Raw genomic sequence first — 15,452 nt, forward strand, 5'->3', positions numbered from 1 at the left:
GTAACACACATGTTCCTCTTCACTGTAGGGAACATTCACCTTCAGTTCCACTCAAGTGGAAACCACTACGTGTGGAGCAAAGTGACGTCGACTGTTCACAACATCATCGTCGGGAAACTGTGGATCGATCAGGTGTGTTTCTGTAAAAGGCTTGGACAGTGAGGCGCTGTGTGTGTGTGTGTGTGTGTCTCACCGTCTTCTCCTCTGTTGCTGTTTTCAGTCTGGAGACATTGACATTGTCAACGTCACCACCAAGGACACCTGCCGTCTCAAGTTCTCCCCCTACAGCTACTTCTCCAGAGAAGTGCCACGAAAAGTACGTCTGGTTGAATCCCTGTTCACTGTGGGACCAGCGGCGCCCCCTCTGTCGGTCCAGATTATCTGCATATCAGACTGTGCCTTAAACCCCTCCCCGCCCCCCGATATTTCTTAAAACACCGCAACTTCCTACGACGTTATAAATAATTTGCCCCTCTCTGCGAAAACTCTGTGCCCCTGGGGAGGCCCGCCCCTCATTTTGGAAACCACTCTTTATCCGTTTGAAGTACAGAAATAAGTGATGATTTTTTTTTTTTTAATCTCATCTACATGTGTGTCATTCCATGTGGGGACACTAGGTGACAGGAGTGGTGGAGGACAGAGACGGCACGGCTCGGTACATCCTGTCTGGAACCTGGGACGAGAAGATGGAGAGTTCCAAGATAGTGGACAGTAGCCCCGGAGGTGGGGGCTCTGAGGGCAAACAGAAGACGGTATATCAGACACGTCAGCCCAAACTGTTGTGGAAGAAATACCCTCTACCGTAGGTTCACCCACGTCTGCCCCCTGCTGTTTGTCTTCTTTTTTTTTTTTCATAAATCTAAAAACCTTTTTTTTTTTTTTCAATCTTTCACTCTCCAGAGAAAATGCAGAGAACATGCACTTCTTCTCCTCCCTGGCCCTGACTCTGAACGAGCCCGAGGAGGGCACCGCGCCCACCGACAGTCGCCTGCGGCCTGACCAGCGGCTCATGGAAGAAGGTCTCTGGGATGAAGCCAACGCCCAGAAGCAGCGACTGGAGGAACGACAAAGGCTGGAGAGGAAGAAACGAGAGGCTCAGGCCAATCAGGCCCTGGAGGAAGGTGAGGAGAGACGAGAAAAAAAAAAAAAAAAATAGACCTGAAGTGTAACCACTGCAGTGTCTGAACTTTTTCAGTGCAATAATGCAAAAATCTAGAGGGCGCCATCTTCAGTCATTATGACTGTAACTGCATACATTTCTACAAAACTCAGGCATCAACCACAAACAGTGATGTTGTTTTTCCTAAATGCTGTATTTTAGCAGCAAAAAGACACCAATCATTTGATGATTACAGAACCTTAATCAACATCATGACGTCACCGTTGACTCTGTTTAGCCACGACTAATGATTCTGTGTCGTCAGGACAAGACATCGAGGGCTACCAGTCAATGTGGTTTGAGAAGAGGACGGAGGAAACGACCGGAGAAACGATTTACGTCTACAAAGGAGGATACTGGGAGGCCAAAGACAGACAGGACTGGTCCCAGTGCCAGGAGATCTTCTGAGACGCCACGTTTTATCACACCCGGTCGTCGGGCGGAGTGGAAGCAGCTGGTGTTAGGACGTGTGTGTGTGTGTGTGTGTGTGAGAGAGTGTGAATGTGCACTAGGGATGCAACGATGTATCGTGAATCGTGCAAGATCTAAGCAGCAGGCTTCGTTATCTCAAAAAGTCACTGGTCAGACCATGACACTACACACTCTAGTACAGTAGGTGGCAGTATGTGCCTAAAAACAGTGGTTGTGACCCACTATCAAACCCAGACGTCAGGTCCCTACGTAGGCTGAGAGACGTTCAGGTGTTGGAACAGAACGTGGGAAGAACTGGTTCCACAGACACCAACAGTGTTCTCCAGTGGAACTCTTTCCACTTCCTGTTTTTTCTCTTCTTCTTCTTCTTCTGTTGTTGTTTCATATATTGACAGTTAACCAGGTCAACCAGACCAGACCAGTTTGACCAGTTTAACCAGAGCAGAAAAAAAAACCTTATCAAATCGTATGCTGTATCGTCCGTTGAGTGCATCGTTACATCCCTAGTGTCCAGAATCTGAAGCACAAAACAACAACAAGTACAGACTCTAATCCGTCCGTCAGTTTCCGTTCTGCTCCTCAGCTCCGACTGCATGGCCTTCCTTCGTGTCATTTCGCTTCAGCTGCGACAAAATCCACCAGAAAGACCAGTTCTGTTCAGTCTACGTTTGGATTTAGTCCCGTTCTCCTCACAGCTGGAACACGTTCTTACAGACTTAACACTGACCTGATCCTCTTCCTCCTCTTCCTCCTCTTCCTCCTCTCTCCTAATGATTCGTTCTTAAGATTTTACTATTCTTTTTCTACAAATCGCACAAAGTGTTTTACAAGGATTTCACCGTCACAGTTTTGTCGGATCAGTGGAACCCAAAGTACTGATCCGTATCTTAACCTTTAGATAAAAACTACCGTTTTAAGGTTTAAACAGCAGCACAATTCCTCTTCAGTACAAGTTCTTCGGGGTCATTTACGGTAAGTCTTCAGAGTTTTCGGAAGCTTAAACCTGAGCTCAGGATTGTGGTTCTCTTCTCTCTACAGTGACTCGTTGGTGGAAGTACAACATTAAAACCTGCCGCCTTTAAATCCACTCCACACAAAATAGACCAATAATGTGCTCCGTTGACGGTTTTCTTCAGGTAGCGGTGATACTGGTGCTTAATGCTAACCTAGCCTTAATAATGCAGAGACACCGGTTACAGAGGCGTTGGTACAAAATGCAATAACAACAGAAATTTGACACAAAACTTTTTTTGTAGGGATGTCCGATATGAACTTTTTGCCAATCAATTAATCAGTTAATAATCACTGATTATTAAAATAGAGTAATAAAATGAGCTGCAATGCTGCCATCTAGTGGCTTTCAATTTCATATACAGCTGTTTTTCCCCAAAATTATTTTTAAGGCGCAAATCATTTGGTGAAACCCAGGCATCGGGTTTATCATTATCAGAGGAAAAAATGATAATTCTTGCCGAAATTACATAATTATGCTAATATCTGGCTGATAATATCCACCGGTCGATATTATCGGACATCCCTACTTTTTTTTGTTTTTATTGTATTTTTGGAAACTGCACCAACTTTTCTGGAAGTCAGTTTTGTAGAAACTCCTTCGAACGTCTCTTCCCATGAGACCTTGTTTACGCTGGAGAGGAACTCGGAGTATCCTTCAGGGCCAGTTGTGTTTTACGTTACTGAAAATATCAGGGTTTTTTCAAGGAGGTACGGTGGAACAAAGTTGTTTCCCCAAAAGAAGTGGTTCTCAAACACTGGTTTGTGTATCGATGGTACAGTACTACTTAAAGTTCCCTCTGGTGGTATATAGGGTGAACAGCTTCTAATTAGGATTAGGCTAGTGTGTGTGTATCACTACTTTTGTACATTGTAGACGGCTTCTTTAGCTGAAGTAAATTCTCTCCATGAGCTGGTGGACGACGCAAAAAAGTTTGAGAAAGTCTGTTCTTAAGAAAGTAAAAAAAAAACATTTCCGGATGTTTCATTGAGTTGATAATCAAAGGTCGGCCGTCGATTTCCGGATGAGTTGATAATCAAAGGTCGGCCGTCGGTCCAGTAACAGCACGAAAATGTCATATTTAGCTGAAAGTAGTAGAGAAAAATCTGACGTGTGCTCATCTGTCGTCGGGCAGAAAACTTTGTTCATAGGTTGTAAACAATAACAAGTTGTTTGTTTTCCATTTTAGCTTCTCGTGAGTGTAAAGAACATTTGCTGCTCAGTCGGTTTTAGTTTGTAAATAGTCACTAAAAAATATCCACTGTAAGAAAACATGGTTTCAAATCCCGCTCACGTCTTAAACTCCGGCGTGTTCTCCACCGCCAGGAGGTCTGGATGTTTATTACACATTTATACGACGCAGTATCATTTAATATCAACAGTGTTAACGATGGGTCGTACGATAAAAGACGCATCGTCCTGTTCTACTGCAGGTGTTGATTCACGCCACGTGACGTCACAAGGTTTTCATAGCAATACGTAGCGATGCATGGTTCAGCACGGCCGTAGTGAGAAGCCTCTCCACCTAGATCCTAACTGTGTGTGGACTCAAGTGAAACATGTCGACCTAAAGGCCTAGAATAAACATTTTTGAGCTCAAATAAAGGCATAAAGCATCGTCTCTGCTGTCGTTCTTTTTTTTTTAAATGTTTGAAACTTTTGTCATCGTCAGTCTGACTCACCGCCTCTGTTTGACATTGTTACTTGTTCTTGGGAATCTTGGTAGTAAAAATATTTATTTTTATGTAGCGGTGTCGTTAATAGCATTATAATAATGTAATATCAGTAAGAATTGTTATTGTTTTTATTATAAACTTGATAAGACAATGCCTGGGTTTGGACCAGATGAAAATTGTTTTAAAGTAAAAGTGAATTATTTTCATTGTGACACAGCAAACCATATTGCTATTGCAATACAACATTGCTATTACAACATCGGCATATCGAATATCAGACATCCTTATTTTTTAACCTAACAATGTTACATTGAAACAGAAATATAAAAATAAGTGATCAAATTTGATCAAATAAAGAAAAATGGACAAAAACACAATCTAGAAAAACACTGTTGCCAATGACTTACTGAAGTAATCAAGCTTTGGTAAAAAAAAAAAAAAACATTAACTAAAATTTGAGTTACACTACCGCCACCTACTGGCTCTGTCTTAGAGACGTCTTAGATTTATTTTTAAACCAAATGTATTGCATGTAGAGTAAATGGCCTTAGGACCAGATTCATATAAAACATGTCATACAATAGTTAATGTGTATGACAAAAATGTTGAAGACTCCAGACTAAAGGATTCAGTTTGATTCAGATTAAATCTCGGATATAATTGGATTTGGTCTAGTTTTGTTATACGTATGTATGTATATATACATTTGACACGTTTTTTTTTTACAATATTTCCATCACTGGACACACCTTGATACTGAGCCCTGGAATAGTGCTCGTAGGCGGTTGCATAGGGCGCCATCTGCTGGAGAGAGCGTAGCTGAAATCCCTTCAGAAAACGAAATGTATTAAAGTAAAGTATCAGTTATAATTTAAAGCCTTGATTACGTTTGTATTAACATGATACAAAATTATAAATTAATAAATGATATAACATTGCACTGTTTTATATTGTTGGGCATAAAAAAGCTCTAAATATTTGCACAAAATCAGAACAGAATGTTATGTTTTTTATTTATTTATTTTATTTTTATGATGTTATGTTTTTTGTTTATTTATTTATTTTATTTTTATATTTTATTTAGCGTGTGTTTGTCTGTGTTTTAAAGTAATTGATAAAAAAAAAAGAAAAGAAAAGCATCATATTTCTAATGTCGTATAACGTTTGGGTTGATGTGTGTGTGCGCGCACGCGCGCGCTCGTCTAAATCCCCAACATGACCAGAGCGCGTTCTAGTCATAATCCTAAAGGTCAGAGGACTGTGTGCGCAGGTTCAAAACAGCCGTAATACACCTTTAAACCGCGGCGTCGTCGCCCATTAAATAAACAAACCAATGACGCTGAGGATCGTGGCACGTGGAGCGTCCACTGTGACAGAGACACGAACTGATGCTGCTGCTGTCGGTGCGGGTGTTTTCAGACCTGTCCAGGAGCTCGTCGGATCGTGAGATCAAGGTAAACCGGAGATGATAGCTGTCCGCACGGTGACGTCATGATAGAAAGTGACTAGCCGCAGCGCGGTGGAGGGAGGGAGGGAGGAAGGGAAGGAGTGAGGCTAGCACTGAGTCAGCGGTGATTTGAAAATAGCGTTTTGTGCCTGGGGTTTATGGTTCTACCCATTGGGGTGTTAGCAGCGAGGCTAACGTTAGCATGAAGCTTCAGCAGTCAGAGACAGACAGAGAGACAGAGAGAGACAGAGAGAGAGACGGTATCCAGTGACAACAGAGGTCAGTCAAAGCAACACGACCTTTTAGCCTTTCACTACAGCTGGACAAACAGGAGTGACGTCCTGTCACTGACGCCGGAGCCACAGCTTTGACAGAGGAGTGATTGTAACGTCATCAATCTCTGCCCAGCTCCGTGTCCAGGTCCGTGGCCTCGGGATGGTTATGTAAGAGCCGAGAGGTCAGGGTTTCCTTCGGTCACTGGGAGGAAATGGAATTACAAGATCCCCAGCAATGAAGTAAGGTGCTATTTACAGAAAGGCTGGAGGGAAAACAAGTCGAACTGCTGCCAGGAAAATAAATAAGAATCCCAAAAGGAAGTGTAGGGAGAGAGAGAGAGAGAGAGAGCTGGAGTTAACCATCCTGTCAGATGGTTGTTGTCATTTACCAGCGTTAGTGAAGAAGAAGAAAAATAAATAAATAAAAACATACAGAAACTGTATTTAAGTTCAAACAGGTCACACAGAGAATTCCGTCTTTCTAGAAATTCGGGGAATGTTTTTTTTTTTACAACCAGTCACAACCTGCGTCATTTTTCAGTTGTTTTGTTTTTTTTAGCTTCAAGTTTTTCAAGTTTTTAAAAACAAACAGATGTTTTAAAAAATGTTTGTTTTTAAAGCTGTTTCAATAAACGCTGACACAGCTCAACGATTGACAAATATATAAGGATAAAACTTGTCAGAACTGATACACCTGCAGGACATGTTTTAACATGTTTATGTGATTAAAATAAAACAAAACATTAAATATATATATAAAAATATATATAAATTATAATATACATACACTTAGATGTTTATATTTTCTCTCTGTTTTTAGGGTATGTTGGTTTAAAAATATTTTAAATTTCATTTTTTACAGTGAGTTCTAAAATCATATCAATAGGAACTCACTTTTGATTTGACATTTATTCTAATTTTAATAATAATAATAATTTCCATCATTAATAATAAATCAGCTGTCTACTCAAGTTCAACCAATTATATTTGAAAAAAAAAAAACATCTTCCCAAAGTGAACTTGAAGTACTCTGTATAAATACTTCATAACGAGTACTGCAGTTATAGTTACAGGTAATGTCAGTTCATTTGTTGTTTTGATTTCCTTCTACTGATTTATGGTTTTATGGTGTTTCTTTAAATAACGTCGCTGCGTCACTTATTTACGTAGATGACGTAGATATATAACGTCAACTGTGGCATTCGAGAATTCCCGGAAGTTTTGCCCTTAATTATTGAGCTTTAGTTTATTTTTTACCGTGTTTGTTCCACAGATTTGTCGTAATGTCGTGTATAATTTTGTTCATTTTTATTTTATTTATTTTTTGTAACGGAGAGAAAGTATTTCAGTATAAACAGGTCAAACTGAAGATTACGGACCGTTGGTTTTTGGGGTTTGTTTTGTATTTAGTGTTAGCTCAGCTCTCCAGCGGGGGGCGGGGCTGTGATTAAATTAGACGGAGCCGCACTGATACCAAATGACTAGCTAATGGCTAATGTGTGTTATTTGTTTAGTTTTTTGGTCATTTTCGGACGACGTCGCAGTGGTCAGTTACAACAATAATTAACTCCGTTTCTCCCTTTGTCCAGCGGCTAACCTCGCTCTCTCTCTCTCTCTCTTTCCCGCTTCATTATTCATCTCTTCGCGCTCCGGTTCTATGATCGTACCGTTTATTTTCCGACACGCCTTGAACACACCCATAAAACTCGTTCTTATTAAATCAATTTTAACGGTATTTTTCCACGAAATATGTAATATTGTTTATTTGTTTGGTTTTAGTAAAGCGTTATATAAGAACCATCGTCCTTTTACCACGTTATAATAGTTTTAAGAGACATTATTATTATTATTATTTCAGATTCATTTCCAGCCAACACTCCGGCGCGTAATAGGTTTTTCCTAACGTTCCTTAAACGCACCCTCCCGACCCCCCCTTTCTCTCTCTCACTTTCCTGATCCTGGTTGTCAGTTCTATGCCCGGGTTACACAACCGTCAGCTCCGCGGTGTAAACTAGAAGCACGTGTTAGCGGGCGGTGCTGAATCACGTCACTCCGCCCGACAACAAAGTGGAAAAACACCAGAGGAGGAGTCGCGGAGCTGCCGAGGCTCCGGTGATCCACTCTGGTTTATTAAAATCAAAAACTATGAAGGAGAGCCGGGGTTAAAAGAGTGTCCATGAACGCCACCATGTGTCTGCCTTACAGAGACGACAATGACACGAACATGATCAGCGCCGATGGCTGCTCCAAACGCGAGGAGACAGTGTTGGACAGAGGCCGGGGCAGGAGGAGGCCCCCGCCGGCAGAGATGCTCCATCTGCTCTCGGCTGTCTTCGTCTGGCTGCTCACGGGAACCACCATCTCCAGCCTGAACAAATGGATCTTCACCGTGTACAACTTCAGGTTCCCGCTGCTGCTGTCAGCGCTGCACATGCTCACGGCCATCGTGGTGGACTACGGGTTGATCAAACTGAGGCTGGCGCGGCACCGGGGGGCCGTGGAGCGGGACCTCACCACCAGCGCCAAGTGTAAAGTTTTCATGTTGAGTCTGACCTTCTGCGCCAGCATCGCCTTCGGGAACCTGGGTCTGAACTACGTCCAGCTGTCCTTCGCACAAATGATCTACACCACCACCCCTCTGTTCACGCTCGCCATCTCCACGCTGATACTGGGCGAGCAGCATCACATCCTCAAGTACACGGCCATGATGCCCATCTGCCTGGGGGCGTCCTTTGGAATCATGGGAGAAGCCAAGTTTGATCAAACCGGGTGTTTCTTTGTGATCGCTGCCACCATGCTGAGAGGGGTCAAGTCCATACAGCAGAGTGAGTACAAAAAAAAAAAACACAAATAATTAACCCTCTGTCACCAGAGACACGCAATGATACCAAAAAATTAGCATTTGATCCAACATGGCTCAAAGTTCTTTAAAAAGAAAACTGCTTTTCACCTCCATATGTGCTCAAAATATTAGTACTAGTACAGTGCAACCTCTTGTTTATGTCTGTGTAGGTTCTCAGTCGTCCAGGTCGTAACAACATCTTGTTTAGCTCCTCAAAATTCCCAAAAGACATTTTTTCAAAAACTATTTTTTTGTCTTATTATGAGCTTTTGAAACTGATAAAATGAATTTTTTAAATGAAAAAAATGTCTATCCTATATTTTAATGATATGTTTGGCTTTATTTATTTTTCATTTTTACTATATTTTGTGATATTTGACTATTTTCAAAATTTAAACCAACTTTTTTTATTATTATTTTTGCATTGATAATATGTGAATATTTTTACATCACAGACGTCACGCCGTCCTAAAACCCACTGACATCACAGGATATCATAGTGTCTCCCCCAGGACAGTGAGTCCTGCAGTAAGTCTGCGGTTGTCCTCAGTCCTGTTACTCACTGTTATGTCCGTCGGTTCCCACGGTAACATAATAAACAACAGGCTTCCTCATTCCTGTTGGCTCGCTGTGTCTGGATGTTTACACTGGTGTTTCCACAGTTGGGAAATTATGAAACACAAACAGTGAGGTGACGAGTGAAGGTGTCGGTTTCTGCCGGTCATGATGGATGGATGGATGGATGGATGGACGGATGGATGGATCACAGAGGCTGTTCTGTGCCGCTCGTTCTCCCAGTAATTTAACAAATGTCACAGTTTATACGACACGGACTCTTGTTGTCGTTTGAAGAAAACAGATTCGTTCCGTTCAACTCAAGTCACATGTTCGGCCTTCAGTCCACGACTGTTCAATGTTCTGTCCCTGCAGAACCACGGGTTGAACATCGGGTCACACAGAGGGGGGCGTTGTGTTTAAATCGTTTCGTAATCCGACAGCAGATTTTGAAATTGTAGCCTCGTGGTTCGGGGGCCGAGCGTGTGACGTAAACATCAACCAGGTTTGAGGAGGTGAAGAAATAGGAGTGGACTCTGAAACGACCTCCGACAGAAGTGACTCTGATGTTCTCTTTGATGTCCGCACTGAGGGTTTGAATCCGACACCTGAGTCTTCCTGTCTCAGGTGTCACTGTACTATTTTTGTCTCTTACACTCGTCGTTGTCTTCACATTCTCTAATAAGTGTTTTTTTTTTGGACTTGGGGCAGTGGTGGCTTAGTGGTTAAGGAGGCGGAAGTTACCATTGAGGTGCGCTGAGCATGACACCGTCCCCACACACTGCCCCCTGCTGACCTTGGTGATGGGTTTAAAACAGAGGTCACATTTTGTTGTGTGTGCAGTGGAATCACGATGACAAGAAGTTGTTTTGTTTTGTTTGTTTGTTTGTTTTTACAAAGTTTACTGTGAATTTATGCTATTAGCTAAAAAAACAAAAACAAAATTAGCTTTCCATTCACTGAAATATTGTGATATTTGATTTCAAAATATTGTATCGATATTCCAGAGTACTATATGGATTCTTTATTAACAGTCAAATATTCATCGTTGGTTTATTTTTTTTGCGTTTCTTTTCTTGTCTATTGATTACAAAAAATGTAATAATTTCCAGAAGAAACAAAATGAAGCTAGAATATCCAAAATTATTCACAGAGAAAAGAACCATAGCAATAGGTACAACTCAGAATGTGGCTGTAATGGTTAGCCTACACGTAAGCTTAAGGTTAGCCCGTCTATGAGGCCTTGAAAACCGGTAATGAACGCTCTCTAAATATTCAGGGTGAGAATATTTAAAGAGCGTATATTAATGTTCCACCCGTGTGTTTTCATGTCCCTGTGGTCCAGGCATCCTGCTGCAGGAGGAGAAGATCAACTCCGTGTCTCTGCTCTACCTGATGTCCATTCCCAGCTTCTTCATCCTGTCTCTGGCGGCTCTGGCCGTGGAGAACTGGACGACGATGGAGTCGCCGCTGCACTACGACCGCCGCCTGTGGGTCTTCATCCTGCTGAGCTGCCTGAGCTCCGTCATGTACAACCTGTCCAGCTCCTGCGTCATCACGCGCACCTCGGCCGTCACCCTGCACATCCTGGGCAACCTGAGCGTGGTGGGCAACATGCTGCTGTCCCAGCTGCTGTTCGGCAGCGAACTCACGCCCCTCAGCTGCGCCGGCATCGCGTTGACGCTGTCCGGCATGCTCATCTATCAGAACTCGGAGTTCATCGTCAGCTACCTGGACGGACGCAGAGTCCGAGTCAAGGGGTCGGGGGGTCGCGTGGACGGTCTCGTGGACGGTCTCGTGGACGGTCTCGCGGTGCGTGGACAGGATTTGGACCGAGTGGGTCAATCTGAGCCCACGTGTCGTCCGCAGAGGACAGAAAATAATCAGGACGACAAGACGGACTGAGGGGACGGGCTGAAGGACAGGAGACGGTTTTAGACAGTTTTAAATGCTAATTGAAATGCTATTTCATTTTCAACCCGTCAACTCTCCCACTGTGCCAGTTCAGTTGACCTCTGGTCACAAGGTCACAGGAAACTGGAGTCGACGGAGAACAGGAAGTGACCTTTAGTATTCCACATGATGGTTGAAGGTCGAGTATGCAGACATTTTTACACGGTCCGCAAACAGAGCATGTAGCACCCTTCCTTCCTATCCAGCAGGGGGTGCTATAAATAGTTTGAATGTACTAAACTTGTCTGACAGTTCAACAGCATACAACAAGAGGCTTCATTTATGACAGGAGTCCAGGGTCAGGGTTAGGGTCGGGGTCAGGGTCGGGGTCAGTCGGTCCCTGTGAGATGATCCGGAAAATTCCTGCGCACCTCACCTTTAACCTCGGTCCGTCATCGGTACCCAGACTGTTCGATACCTCAGCAGGTATTCACACTGTATCTCCACTGCTCCACTGTGAAGACGCCGTGGTTAACGGAGGGCTAGCACGAGAGAGCGGCCCGCGCTTAAAGACATTTTTATTATTATTTTTTTTAATTTAATTTCCTGACCGCCGGGTTCTGGTAAAGTGGGGACCTGGCTGTTTGTGGCAGCTTTTTGAATTTTCTTTTTATATATACACTATATAAATCTATATTATATATATGTATATATATAATATATATTCTTTTTTTATTATTTCAGTAGTTTAAGTTAGGAGGGTGAATTTGTTGCTGTTGGGCTCGAACCCCTTTTTATGGAAGTTTACGCAGACGCCTCTTCTCCACTGAAGCACAGTTCTACTCCGAGGCGTTCACTAAACTGATCTCCCATTTATAGAGATGGTTTTTAGTGTCGTTCCAGTGTTGTTGACTCAGACACCGACACAGACGGAACACAGTGGATGTGAACCAATCAGAGCCATTGTTATTATGTATTTATTTATTTTATTTTTTTTTCTCCCTTAGTGTCAAAATTGACACTGATTTGGGTTGGGGGTTCAAATGCCTTATTTGTGACGTCGTTTGAAGTCGTTTTAATTCATTAGAACAATTGGCAGCAAAAAAAAAAAAACTGTATCTGGACGTATCTGGTGTGAACAGAAGGGGGCAGCATAACAGTATTTTAAAAATGTCTGATCAATAGAGAGGACTTCTTAGAGTGTCTTAACTTTTACTGTTTTGTTTTTTTTTCTCACCAACATTAGACATAGAGGCGCTCTAACCAGAGACGGTCGTCTCTTGGACCATGGACCGTGTCACCTGGTCACTGTAGTCGTTCTGCAAACAGAGCGATTTTAGTCTAATGTTTCATTAATTTCACTGTGAGCTGGCTGTTGAATTTAAACCCAGGACTGTGAAGGCATCACTGGCGCCGCTCTGCTGGTTGGAGTCCAGACCGGTTCCCGTCCCCAACATCGACCATGTGACACTACATGAGTCCAACACAAGAAAATCAGAACTGTTCCTTTAAGGCCTGGATTTTTTTTTTAATTATAATTTTTTTTACCATCTTTTTATGGCCTCTGTGTGGCGCTGCTGCAGTGGGTTCTATATTTAACATCACTTCAGGCTGACAATTAGATCCACGGGTTCTCTAAGGAGTGCCACTCATTTATAACAGCCTCGTCCCGGGGGGGTCGGGGGTGGGGGGGAACTGTCCCTTCATTCTCTTACATAACAATCAATGTCAAACTTTTTGCAGATGATGTGACGTTTGAAAACCAGCCCGTCTTAGGAAAACGATTTATTTTTTGGCGTTTTTGGTGTTTTTTTTTAAGGGTTTACTCTACAGAAAGAAATCTTACTCCTCTTTGACCCCTCCCCCTTTTTTGGGCTAATCTCATGGTATGGAATATTTATTTTTGAGTGTCTTGAGTCGCCTTTGTATACGCACAAACCTGATGTACGATGTTTCTGTTTCAGTTCTACCTCTTTGTTTGGAGTCGTCAGTCGCTGCTGCGCCGCCTGTCGTCCGTGTCATTCCCTACCCTTCCCGAACTGTTAGTGCCCCCCCTTCAGGTTGACTAACGTATGACACGCCCGGCCTTCAGAGATGTGTAAATCGAGCTCTTCTCAGTCGTATTCCCTGTATATTCCCGCTAATTTGCACTTAAAATCCTGCTAGCAGTAAATTAACTAATTTATGTTTTTGTTCAGACAAAGTATTGAATCTGTAGAACTCTTAATTTATTTTTTTTAGATGCGTTGACGTCACATTTGTCCATCGTGGAAGGAGGGGCGTTGTTTAGCTTGTTCGCAAATTAGCAAAAAGCTAATTACATATCACTGTTACTTTAATGTTTAACCAATTTAAAGTTCAAGGTGTGCTTAGATCAGTGGTTTCCTAACTTCTTCCGCAGCGCCCCCTGTTTGTAGATAGGAGATAGGCCCGCAACCACATCCTAACATAAGCAGCCCTAAAACTCTGTTGTACTTTACTTAGTTTACGGTGATACTACAACATTAATATTCTCATCGAACAGAGAAAATACAATTCCAAATCAGTGCGATTCTCAAACTGCAGCGCAAAAAAAACAGTGTTCATTTACTTTTTTGTTTTGTTGTTTTGGTTTTTTAATCCACCAACACAGAACTCCATCAAAGTGTTCATTTGTTGAGCATCCTTTTTTTTTGCCAAAAGAAAATGTGCAAATTTAGCAGAAAATATTCGTTTGTAAATGTGCCTGGTTCAGTAGCACTGGTACGTGTTGAACAGACTTCTCGTATTTACAGTTTATTATCATAAAACTCACGGTTGACTCGAAGGGTGAAGTTGAAAAGTTGATCACTGTTGCTTTCCTCAAATACCTCAACCGCTAATTACGCTGAATGCTAACGACTTAGCTAACGTTGATATGGTCGGAATGAGCTCCTGAACAACAGTGACCGTTGGTTCGGTTTGGGCTTCCCGATCAAACTTAATGACAAACTTACTTACGTTTCGATGAGACGACGTTCGTGGGCGGCGCGACATTTGCACTGAACGACGTTGTCCTCGAACACCTGCTGTAACTGTGTCCGTTCAGGGTCGGGCCGTTGGCGGCGCTACTCCGATGTAAATGGTTATTTATTCTATTTATTCTGTTTTGTAGTTCGACTGTTTATGGCTGGTTCTAGAGCCGACCGGTTGTAGGAACGGAACCGTTGCCTCATTGCCTTATTTTGGACACACTGGAGACGAGGACAGAGGACTAAATGACGATTAATGTTTTTTGTTTTGTTTTGTTTGATAATGCTTTGAATGCTAACAGCAGCTGTTTATAGGTGTTTCTGTTCAGAGAACTGACTGGAAGAATAAATAACAACAGCCGCAGTGTTTTAGTGTCGTTAATTATATAATAAATACAATAAATATATTTACACTTTGATTTCAGGCTTATTTCAAGCAGGGACCGCCTTCAGTGCTATCTAGGTTTTCTGAGTTAAAAATAATCTTTTATCAACTGAAAATTCCCCACCAACACAACGCTGCAGTAACTCAGTTTATCCCGTAGGGGTCTCTGACCTTGTAGAAGAACTCTGATTTAAACGACTGTAACAAATGTAAACTCAAAGTTAGCCAAGAAACGGCTAACAACGCGGGCTAAAAATAGAACTACATCGAGATGTAAATAACCAAGACGGAAGTTTTTTCGTTAAATTAAATTGAAAATAGACAAATTGGACAGATACGATTTGAATTAATAAAAAAACTTTATGTATAATTTTATACATCTCTGAAAAGATTATACAAAAAAGAGGTAGGACATTTGATCAGATTAGACTGGAAATATCAAATTCCCTTGTTTTAGTCACTTCTACCAGAAGAGGGAGACAAAGAGCCCACATAAAATCCCCAGCCTGCATTGATGTGTCCATTACTATCAAAATAAAAAAAAGTCCGATTTAACAATTTAACAAAGAAAAACATATATTATATTATATGTCTGACAACAAATACAGAAAATGATTTAAAATCAGGATTGTTGAGGATAAACCTCACAGTTTTATCATCTGATGTTTTCTTTTCTTATCCTACTTTCTTCTCTCTGTGAATCCACGCTCTCGTTTCTATCCTTCTTAAATTCCTTTGTGACTGTAAACACAGTTCCCTGGTCAGTTTTTGCCTGAATAAGGCAGC

General features: G+C 42.0%; 2 protein-coding genes and 1 long non-coding RNA gene across 5 annotated transcripts in view; all 3 read left to right on the plus strand.

Annotated features, from left to right (window-relative positions):
- The window catches only part of osbp2a (oxysterol binding protein 2a), a 14,147-nt gene extending 12,516 nt beyond the window's left edge, over window positions 1–1,631 (plus strand). Inside the window, exons 12-14 of the mRNA XM_008326348.3 lie at window positions 618–802; window positions 901–1,121; window positions 1,425–1,631. Of these exons, the coding sequence (XP_008324570.1) occupies window positions 618–802; window positions 901–1,121; window positions 1,425–1,567 (549 nt within the window). The 3' untranslated portion in view covers window positions 1,568–1,631. The remainder of the gene's footprint in view (window positions 1–617; window positions 803–900; window positions 1,122–1,424) is intronic.
- A 1,465-nt stretch (window positions 1,632–3,096) lies between these two features.
- On the plus strand, window positions 3,097–4,220 carry LOC103390477 (uncharacterized). The gene is made up of 2 exons (XR_522691.3): window positions 3,097–3,608; window positions 3,646–4,220. It is a non-coding gene; the product is annotated as an uncharacterized LOC103390477 (long non-coding RNA).
- Window positions 4,221–5,368: 1,148 nt separating this feature from the next.
- slc35e4 (solute carrier family 35 member E4) lies at window positions 5,369–14,639 on the plus strand. 3 transcript variants are annotated; one of them, XM_008326354.3, is made up of 3 exons: window positions 5,369–5,733; window positions 8,207–8,826; window positions 10,744–14,639. In XM_008326354.3, exons 2-3 carry the CDS (start codon window positions 8,226–8,228, stop codon window positions 11,301–11,303), a joined length of 1,161 nt encoding a protein of 386 aa, XP_008324576.1. In that variant the 5' UTR covers window positions 5,369–5,733; window positions 8,207–8,225; the 3' UTR covers window positions 11,304–14,639. The 3 variants fall into 3 exon arrangements, with proteins under 3 accessions (XP_008324576.1, XP_008324575.1, XP_008324574.1); XM_008326353.3 differs by lacking the exon at window positions 5,369–5,733 and adding an exon at window positions 5,747–6,241; XM_008326352.3 differs by lacking the exon at window positions 5,369–5,733 and having other exon boundaries at window positions 6,924–8,826.
- The last annotated feature ends 813 nt before the right edge of the window (window positions 14,640–15,452 follow it).

Source organism: Cynoglossus semilaevis, chromosome 14 (assembly GCF_000523025.1).
Source record: "Cynoglossus semilaevis isolate Cse_v1.0 chromosome 14, Cse_v1.0, whole genome shotgun sequence".
NCBI lineage: Eukaryota > Metazoa > Chordata > Actinopteri > Pleuronectiformes > Cynoglossidae > Cynoglossus > Cynoglossus semilaevis.